General features: G+C 44.4%; 1 protein-coding gene across 1 annotated transcript in view; it reads left to right on the plus strand.

The window, feature by feature from the left end:
- Positions 1-8,144, plus strand: part of PELI2 (pellino E3 ubiquitin protein ligase family member 2) — a 78,901-nt gene extending 70,757 nt beyond the window's left edge. Inside the window, exons 4-6 of the mRNA XM_071557268.1 lie at positions 1,750-1,947; positions 2,245-2,433; positions 5,616-8,144. Coding sequence (XP_071413369.1) covers positions 1,750-1,947; positions 2,245-2,433; positions 5,616-6,182 — 954 coding nt within the window. The 3' untranslated portion in view covers positions 6,183-8,144. The remainder of the gene's footprint in view (positions 1-1,749; positions 1,948-2,244; positions 2,434-5,615) is intronic.
- Positions 8,145-10,800: the final 2,656 nt, after the last annotated feature.

Genomic DNA, 10,800 nt, shown 5'->3' on the forward strand with positions numbered 1-10,800 from the left:
TCATGTTACCAATTAGTGTGATGTGAGAAAGACTGGGAGCAAGCAGTTGTATGATTTGTCATCCTTTAAGGAAAAATGAGGCAGGTTTTTCTCTAATTGCATCTAAAACCTTTGAGAGAATGATCTATTTCAGAGACTGCAAGAAGCATAAGCTTGTTATGAACAAATTAATTTTGTGTTTGTTATTGATTGTTCTGTGAGGAACTGATATAGAGAATAGTCCAAAGTTATTCATAAGGTTCCTGCAGCTGTTTGGTGCAGACTCTGAACAGGAATTGCTTTGGATGGGAAATAGAAGCCTGTTAAAAATAATACTGTAAAAGGAGGGAGAATATTGCTTTGTAAATTTTAGCTTCAAGTTGTCAAGTTATATAAATCAGAAATGCCCCATATTAAACAGTTTCCAAACTCTGTCTCTCGGGTATTCTGACAGTCACTTTCTGTGAAAAATTGAAATATACAGTTTTGATGAGGCCTTTCTGAGTGTTTCCTCTGCAGCAAGTTCATCACATTTTCTACTTGGGCTGGGACCTGGGAGATGGAGAAAGTAACTGGATGTGTCACTTCAGATGTGAATTTTGACATGTGTTGGAGTAGAACTTGAAGCAGAAGTACAGGAGAGATCCCTGTACTATTTCTATCAGTTCAGCAGGGACAAGGGTTAGGTATTAATAAAATTACTTTCCTTGACTCCTGAATAATGTTTCTGTACAGCAGACTGAGGTTGCAGAGATGTTTGTTAATGATGGAACCACACATGTGGCTTTGAGGAGCAGGATAAGCAGAATGTAACTCCTTGGGGTCAGTGGGATCATGTATAGTAAGGAGGCTGTTTTACATAAATTTAGATGCCTCATACTGAAGGTAGTTTCATGTGTAGAATATTCTTAATTCTGTCTGATCACAAAGCGTCTGTAAAATTAATATTCTGTTCCACTCCTTGTTCTGAGCTCTCTTTTCTTTCCCAGTTATGCTCAAAGTTGGTGTAACACTAATTTGCCTGTAGAAATCTTGATAAAGCCTCACAGTATGTTTGGTCAGCAGTGAGATCCCTCTGTCCATGCAGCCATGTTTGTGTTCCAGATGTCTGGGTGGCCCCAGTTTTAGAATTAAAATGTATAGATGGCAAGACAGAAAAATATTCTTGTCTACTGATCAAGTATGTTTCATTTCTGCTGAAGAAAAGTTTTTTAATTCTCTAAATCACATGGTGGGTTTTGCCTGAAAACTCTTCTTTCTGGGACTACAAATTCTGAAAACATGAAGGTGGGTAGTTTTTTGTTATGATGTATCAAAACAGTGGAGTTCTGGGTCTAAAAAAAAATCCTCTATTTTCATGGCAAACGAGTTCGGAACTGGAAATGTGAATAAAACTTGTCAATCCAAGCCAATGTTTCCTTAACTGACAGAATACAGTGGTAAGTACTTTGCTGTGGTTGGATGAGGAAGGAGCAAGGTGATAATACGTTTTTGTTGACAATATTCTTATCAAACCAATCAGCTCTGTTGATTTGTTTCAAGCAAACATGAAGATCGATTGTGGTAAGTGAAGATTTATCATTCTATGCCAGTGATGAATTTCTACCCAGGACAGATACAGGTTGGTCTCTGATTGGATCTTGCCATCCAAAAATTCAATAACCAGTAGTTTATTGATGCCATCAATATCTACTTGGCAAAACTATGTCCTCAATCCTTCATATTTCCAGGGGTATTTCTAATTATACCGTTACCTTAATTTTTTTGCAGGTTGGGAGGTCAACAGAAAGCCCCATAGACTTTGTAGTAACAGACACTATTTCTGGAAGTCCAAATAATGATGAAACCCAGATTACCCAGAGCACCATATCCCGGTTTGCCTGCAGGATTGTTTGTGACAGGAGCCCCCCCTACACAGCGAGGATCTTTGCAGCTGGCTTTGACTCGTCTAAAAATATATTTCTTGGTGTAAGTACTTCTAATAATTGTTACGAGCAAGCTCTGGGGTTTATTCTCTGTTATTTTCAAGCCCCCAAATCTCCTTGTGCTGGTTGATAACTTATATTATCATTACACTTTTATTACCCTGATGCACCAGCTGCAGTGTTAAGTAGGAACTGCAGTTTTATGTGCCTGAGTTATTACCAGCAGAGACTTGTGGTCATAATTGTCTTTAACAGTGGAGCTCCACTTTAGTAACTGTTGGTGGGTTTTCCTCAGGTTGGTTTGATAATTTTTGATGGTGACTGTGACTGTCCCATGCAGGAAAAAGCGGCAAAGTGGAAAAATCCCGATGGCCACATGGATGGATTGACAACTAACGGGGTGCTGGTGATGCATCCCAAAGGAGGGTTCACGGAGGAGTCCAAGCCCGGGGTGTGGCGGGAGATCTCCGTCGGTGGGGATGTGTACACGCTCCGGGAAACCAGGTCTGCTCAGCAGAGGGGGAAGCTGGTAAGCTGCAAGTGCCTGGGGAGTTAAACTAAACAAAAGATGCTTGTTTTCCGGGCATTGAATGGAGGCAGTTACAGGGTGGCTGCAGTGCAAGTGCTGTCCCTGGGTGGTGGGCACCGAAGGCATCTGAATATCTGTGTGTTGCAGTAGGTTCTGCTGTTCTCTTTCTGATTATACAAAACACTCTCAATTTTCTGCTAATGCCACTTTGCCAAGGGAAATAGCACAGAGTGTAAAAGCTAAATAAACTCTGCTCTTGAATCTCCATCTCTGAAATGTTCTCCTGGGACTTGGGGATGTCTGGAAGTTACTGCATGGGGAGCTGTCTCTTGCAGTGCTGTCTGAAGAGTCCACTTGGATGCAAAAGCAGTTTGGATAACAGCTTCTGTTTGATTCACTTGCCATTAGAAAGAATAAGAGAAGGCCTGAAAGTCACTGTCTATAACTACCTGAAGGGAAGTTCTGGCCAGGTGGGGGTTGGTGTCTTCTCCCAGGCACTCAGCAATAGGACAAGGGGGCATGATGGGCTCAAGCTCTGCCAGGGGAAACTGAAGTTGGAGAGCAGAAAAAAAATCCTTTGCAGAGAGAGTGCTCAGGCATTGGAATGGGCTGCCCAGAGAGGGGGTGGATTCCCCATCCCTGGAGGTTTTTAAGGTGATCTTGGCCGTGGCACTGAGTGCCATGATCTGGTAAAGGGACTGGAGTTGGCCCAAGGGTTGGACTTGATGATCTCAGAGTTCTTTTCTATCCCAATCGATTCTATGATTTACCTGCCACTAGAAAGAATAAGAGAAGGCCTGAAAGTATATTCCTGGTTTATCCTGTGAAGCAGGAGGGGCTTTGCCTTTGCCAGCAGTGAGAGATTTCAGCTTCCAAAGACCTGTGACATACATATCCAGGAGAGAGGTTCTGGGAAGGCATGTGTACACTTTTCCATACAAGAAGGGAGGGAATTCCCACACCTCTTTTGTTCTTTCCACTTCCCAGGATCTGTAGAGCCTACAAAGGAGAATATTATCATTGCTTATCCCTTTTCACAGAATCACAGACTGTTCTGAGTTGGAAGGGACCCACAAGGATCATCGAGTCCAGCTCTTAAGTCAATGGCCCACATAGGGGTTTGAACCTCTGACCTTGACATTATTACAACCAAGTTTTAACCAACTGAGCTGATCTCAGGGTTTTCCTTTTGCCCTCCAAGGGAAAAAATAAAATGCAATCAAACACCACCGTATAGACAGGGGAAATAATCCTTCTCCAGGCCAAAGTTACTTCTGTGTGACTGTCTTGAGTTCCCAGCAGTGTGGTGGTGTTAGAGGGATCCCACACACTCACTCTGAGCTGACTTTCCAACTCTGCCGTTGGCTTTGCAGAAAACTGGCTGCTCCAGGAGTTATGGAAATGGAGTTGGACTGCTCTGCTTTCAGCAGACACCCTGCAGGACATAAATTGCTTTGTCACTTTAACAGTGGCAGGCGAACGTCGCCTGGGGACTGGGACAGATGATGTGGCAATTGCACCCTTTGTACGTGGTTAGCAAAACACCTCTTTAGTGCTGCTGAAGAAAGGCACAGTAAAACAAATGAATTCCCTTCCCTGCATCCAAAATGTCTCGAATTCTCATTTAAATAAAATTACATGGCACACTGGTATTGATGTGATCAGTGTTCGTTGATTGGGTTCATAAAACCAAATGCAGGCTGTATAATGAATTGAACTCGTTGCATACGAGGGAGCTTTTTGCTTTGCTGTTTGTGAAGGAATTATCTGAAAAGAGCATCAAATCAAGGCTTCTCTCATCTCTATTGAACCACTGGATTTTTCTTCTGGAAGTATTTTTGCACTGTTGACCTTTTATCTGTGGTCTGTATTGTACCATCGAGGTGTTTTGTGCAAGGATGATCCACAGTTAATCTGTGAATTTAAACTGGATTAAAATGTAAATGCCAAATTGGTTGTCATTCATAGTATTCTTAGGCTGGCATGATGATTTCATGTGACCTACTTAATGTATTTGTTTGTATTTGGGTGTTTGTTTTGCATTAGTGGCATTTGCTACATACTCTGTGTGTATGAAGCCAGACAGTAGGTCATAAAGAACATTTTTAATATATATTCATAATTACTGAACTGATAGTAAAAAACCAAATTCCTTATATTTTTGTGACATTAAAATCAAGAATATTTCAGTGAAGTACAATGTGTGTTTGGCATAATCCCTTGCAAATGTTTGAAGTACCTGCTTTTAGTCAGACAAGAGAAGCTTTTGGACAGGGCACTCTGGGGCTGTATTTGCATGGAATACCTGGACAGTTTTTAGTCTGTAATGGCTTGACCCATGGCTTCCTCAGTAACCATTGTATCTAAGGAAGAGGATCTAAAGAGGATCTTCTGCTGAGTGAGCAGCCTCTGTCAGTCTCTGTGGGCAAAGAATTCCAGGAGAGAATCTGCTAATGCAGCCCTTAGGGAATGGCAAGTCTACTCTTCAGTCTGTCATGACTTGGTGAACTATGACAAAGGCACGCAGAGAATCAATGTTAGAGAGGAGAAGTGCAGGCTCAGGGATGGGGGGTGTTTGGGAAGTTGTAATTAGTAATCACAGTCTATTCTCAGTTGGAAGGGACCCACAAGGATCATCGAGTCCAACTCTTAAGTCAATGGCCCACACAGGGGATTGAACCCATGACCTTGGCATTGTTACAACCAAGTTTTAACCAACTGAACTGATCTCGGGGTCAGTGTAATACTTTTCCCAAGGAATTGCAGGCAGGAAGACTGTATAATAATTAATATTGCAGTTGGAAATGGAAACCTCCCATACAAGCACAGAAGAGGAGACCAACGCTTATTATAATCTTAAATATAGGATAAGAGTTGAAGTGGATTCAGATCCAACAGTAAGACAAAATTCAGTGGCACCTGAGATGAGCTCAGTTGATTAAAACTTGGTTGTAATAATGCCAAGGTCATGGGTTCAGTCCCCTATGTGGGCCATCGACTTGAGTTGGACTTGATGATCCTTGTGGGTCCCTTCCAACTCAGAACAGTCTGTGATTCCGTAAAGCCAGAACGTGGGGATATGGTAATGCTTTGGTGAGAGAGACACGGTGCGTTTGCAGCACTACCTCGGTTGTCTGTGAAGGCTCTCAGGTTGAACTACCTCCCCTCCTGTCCCACCCCAGGTAGAGAACGAGACCAACGTGCTGCAGGACGGCTCCCTGATCGACCTGTGCGGGGCCACCCTGCTGTGGCGGACGGCGGACGGGCTGCTGCACACCCCGACCCAGAAACACATCGAGGCGCTGCGGCAGGAGATCAACGCCGCCCGGCCGCAGTGCCCCGTGGGCTTCAACACCCTGGCCTTCCCCAGCATCAACCACAAGGACGTGGTGGAGGAGAAGCAGCCCTGGGCCTACCTCAGCTGCGGCCACGTGCACGGCTACCACAACTGGGGGCACCGCAGCGACATGGAGGCCAACGAGCGGGAGTGCCCCATGTGCCGAACGGTGGGCCCCTATGTGCCGCTGTGGCTGGGCTGCGAGGCGGGGTTCTACGTGGACGCCGGCCCTCCCACCCACGCCTTCACTCCCTGCGGGCACGTGTGCTCCGAGAAATCCGCCAAGTACTGGTCGCAGATCCCGCTGCCCCACGGCACCCACGCGTTCCACGCCGCCTGCCCCTTCTGCGCCACGCAGCTCTCCGGGGAGCACAACTGCGTCAAGCTCATCTTCCAGGGCCCCATCGACTGATACCACTCTGCAATGACCACAATAAAGTTTGCTTTTAACGGTTTACTGTGAAGATTTTTGCCACTAACTCTATATAGATTTTACCTTTTTTTATAATGTTATTAATAGGGGGTGGTAGGGTGGGGATGGGGGACTGGCGAGGAAACGGAGGGACCGTGGTGGAATTGGGATACATTGATACCTGGAACTTCACAGATATCAGTGGTGTTGCATGCTCAAAGGCAGCATATTCATGAAGTCTTCTTGGTCAAATTGTAGTATATTTGTAATCTTTTTATTAGTACCCTGGATCAGAAAAAGGTGTCTTAAATGATTTTTTTAAGCTAAGATTTTTTAATGGAAAGGTTTTTTCTTCTAAACTTTGACAAGCCTTTAAAACCTATTTTTCAAATCTAGAAGGAACATACAGAATGTAACTGTCTTTAATTTGCAATATAATTTAACTTGAATAGTTTCTCAAGGAGCTAATACAGAATGTGTGGACAACCAGAGGTGAATGTTCACTAGAGATAATTGGGTATGTAAGAGAAAAATTAGCTGCCTAAAGTGTAGAGGATAAAAGCTATTAGAATATCTATTATGGTATAACACAGCTGGCCAAAAAGGCATCAAAGATTACTTGAAACTGAGGAAATCCTGTTTGTATTGATTTCCTTTCAGTGTAATAGATATCCACTGGCCATTACACATGTGGGAGATGGCTGACTTTTTTTCTGTCCTTCTTTTTTTTTGTTCTGCATCTGGTAAAACCACTTTACTCTTTAAATACTTGATTCTGGGTTTTAAGTCAGTGTTCTGTGTCTATATAGTCTGGCCTTTTTAATTCTGCTTAACTTGCACATCCAGGACCCTTGGATGTGTTGAGGTCATGGAATCCCAGAATGGTTTGGAAGAGACCTTAAAGATCATCCACTTCCACTCTTCCTGCCATGGACAGGGACACCTTGAACTATCCCAGGTTGCTCAGAGCTCTGTCCAGCCTGGCCTGGAATACTCCAGGGATGGGGCAGCCACAGCTCCTCTGGTGTATCCAGGGATGCAGCCAAGCTTTCCTCACTGCAGGGATGGAGGGGGTGGTGCCACAGCACCACACGAGGCTTAGGTACAGCTTATCCAGAACTGATTTACATAAACCTGAATTCAGGAAAGCACTTAGTCCATCTTTAAATATAAGCCCACGGCTGGGACTGTTGAGATTCTCAAGTGCTTCAGTGCATTGTGGTTATGTCGTTACGTTTTGAAATAAAAAAGCAATTTAAAATAAGCTATTTTTTAAGCTCACTTTAAAGCATTTTGGCTGGAAGGGGAGCATCATTTCCAGTTCAGCTGAGCATTTTTGTTCACTTTGCAACTTGCTGCCATCTGTCACCTTTTTTTTTTTTTCAGATTGAGTTGTGCTTGTATTTCCCCCCCATCCCCCAAATGTTTGCAAATCAAACAACATTTAAATGTAATCAAATATATGCACCAGGGTGGTACATCTGAAGTGGATCACTTGAAATTCCTGATAAATGTTTACTGTGGAAATAATTAAATCAGAATTTCATATGAGATGTACCTTGCCCACTGTTGGGTTCATTTCACGCAGAATAACAACTCTTTGATTTGTGGGGGTGTTTTTCCTTATGCTTTCTGTATTCTTGGTATCTGAGGTATCAATCTATCCAGGTTAAAAAAAAAAAGAATTTGGGAGAAATTTATAACACCTCTAGATGAAATTGATCACTCAAGCTCAGTTCTGTTTAATCACTTATAGCTTTTTGCTATATTTGTGCCCTTTGTATAAATATATAATTTATATGATTTTAATATATTCTGTATATATATACTTGAATTGGCCTGTTCATATTTTGGTTGTAAAATTGTTTTATAGTTAACCTTATAAACATTTTACATGTCCCTTGCCAGTGGTGATGGGATGGACTTTGTCTGCTGCTGTTTTTAATATAATTTTGCTGTATACATGGTCAGCATTTTAATAATTTGAAAAGAGCTTTACTTTTCTTTTTATGCTTTTGCTGTTAAAATACATTTCTGCAGCATTTTTTTCTGGAAGTCCCAAACTGTACAGTTTTTTGTCCCACTTCAGTGATTGGAAATAGGATGAACCTTGTTAACCTAAAACTATTTGCTTCTTCCTAGTGCCTTTTTAATGAGATCCTCTTGTGATTCCATATATTCTGAGTCCTTGTCCCACAAGACAACCTTGGGGCTAAACTTCATCACGAGCAGCAGCCCAACCACGTTGGGAAGAAATGAAATGAAACTCCTTTGGCCTTCAATTCCTGGTGGTGATTCCATCCTGGATGTGAAGGTGCCTCTTCCTCGCTCCTCTCCAGCCCAGGCTCCTCAGGTCCTGCAGCATTATCCCACTTTGCCATATACCTCACGTGGGAGAGGCAGCCTCACCTCCACCTCCTCCCTGCGGGACTCGGGAGTGCTTCACCTTCTTTCCCATGAGAGATGCTCTGGGAATGCATTTCTGGGTGGATGAAGGCCGGGAGCTGTGCGCTCCAGAGGGCTGGAGCTCCGTGTGCGGCGCTGCCCGGGGTGCAGGGCAGGTGTGGTGCTGAGCTGAGCAGGATGGGCACATGGTGGCTCCCTCTGAGTCCGACTGGACTGTGAATGCTGCACTCCCAGGCACCCACCTCTGCTGTTGAGCTGCTTTCCTCCTGTCCTTCGCTGTTGCAGTTTGGTTGCTGCTTCAGGGCTTTCCCAGAGCTGTGGGAAGTGAATGCCCAGTTGGAGGGATCCTCCCTGGAAGCACTGGCACACCAGCAGCGTGTTCAGCTCACCTGGAGCAGAGCACTGGATAATGATTTGTATCCAAGGGAAGTGTCTGTTTGAAGCTGTTTGAACAGGAGTTTTTCCTTCTGCTGTTGGCATTTCTGTATCTCACAAGGAATACTGCAGGAAGGAGGTCTGTCAGAATTTCAGAATGGTTCAGGCTGGAAACTACCACAGTGGATCATCTGTCCCACCTCCCTGCTCAAGCTGGGTCATCCCAGAGCACATGGCACAGGATTGTGTCCAAATTGTTCTGGAATATCTCCACTGAGAACGACTCCACACCTTCTCTGGGCAATCTGTTCTAGTGCTCCAGTGGGAAATAAGTTCTTGCTCATATTCAGGTGGAACTTCCAATGCATCAGTTTGTCTATTGTCTCTTGTCCCATTGCTGGGTAACCCCGAGCAGAGCCTGGTCCATCCTCTGACACCCCCACTGCAGATATTTGTACACATGGATGAGGTCCCCTCTCAGTCATCTCTTTTTGAGGCTGAGCAGGCCCAGCTCCCTCAGCCTTTTCTTACAAGAGAAGCTCCAGTCCCTTAATCCTCTTTGTTGCCCTGCCCTGGACCTGCTCCAGGAGCTCCTGGTCTCTCTGATGCTGTGGAGCCCAGCACTGGACACAGCACCCTGGATGTGGCCCGACCATGGCCAAGTGGAGGGGCAGGATTGTTGTCTCAAAGTGATCTTGCCTGGCTTGTGTAGAATCCAGGCACTTTGCCATGAGCCAGGGTTCAAATCCAGGCTGAGTCCTGCAGAGCTGGATTTGTTGGGGAGGCTGAAGAGTTTGTAGCATTTATTTTTCTCCAGCCCTCCTCCACATGTCCTGCTCCAGGGAAATGCTGGACTGTTGGCCCTTGCCCTCCCTCGGCTCCATAAACATCTGCTCTGGTAACCTGACAGGAGAAAGGAGTCTGTACACAAATAATGGAGTGAGTAAACTTGAGAACCACCCTCAAACTTAGTTTTATAAGTTTGTTTCATGATTTCAGTGCTAGGATGTTCCTTGCATCCCATTTCCAATTCTGGGAATGTGTTCCATAAGGATTTTTTTTACCTGTTTTTTTTTCACCTGGTTCAATTTGAACAAAACCAGCTTTGGCTGCATAACTTAAGAGCTAAAAAGCATTTTTCTAGTCTGATCTTTTTTTTTTATATTATGTATCTGCCTTATCCATGCACACTGGAGTTGGAACACTTTCCCTTTTCCTGGCAGCTTTTTGGTAGAGCACTGAAGTCTAAACAGACAAACTGAGTGGTGAGTGCTGTTCTTACTGGGAATTGTGGTCCCGTTGTACAGAAGAGTTCCTGGAGGTCACACCACTGTACAGGGCGAGTAATTAAAGGAGGATTTCATTTTTTTCCACTGTGAGGGTGGGAATGGGGATTGGAAAAGATGAAAGCCATGGCTGGGCTGCTTCCAGTGGGGACAGACCCACCTTGAAGGAAAGGCATGCCAGGAACCAGTCAGAAATGTGATGGGAGCTGTTCAGGCCTCACCCATGCTCTGAAAAGGGTTCTCCTCAGTTTGTTAGGAAGCTCTGGGATGCCATGGAAAGGCTGTGGTCTTCCCAAGAAAATACTCTTTGATGGCAGTTCCTGGAAACTGAGGCTTTGGTGTCAGAGCCTGAGCGAGGAGCAGAGATGCTGAGTGTGTCATAGTGAGAAACTGCAACAGAACTGAACAGAAATCAGATTTGAAGTGGATTTCAAAGGAAATTTGGGGTCAGCTGTGGTAGCAGCTGATCACTCTCTCACCTTTCTTTCATTCTTCTGGAAATGGAAGGAAGCTTCTCCAAGACCACCATCATGTTTCTGTTCATCCAGCTC

Source organism: Pithys albifrons, chromosome 6 (assembly GCF_047495875.1).
Source record: "Pithys albifrons albifrons isolate INPA30051 chromosome 6, PitAlb_v1, whole genome shotgun sequence".
NCBI lineage: Eukaryota > Metazoa > Chordata > Aves > Passeriformes > Thamnophilidae > Pithys > Pithys albifrons.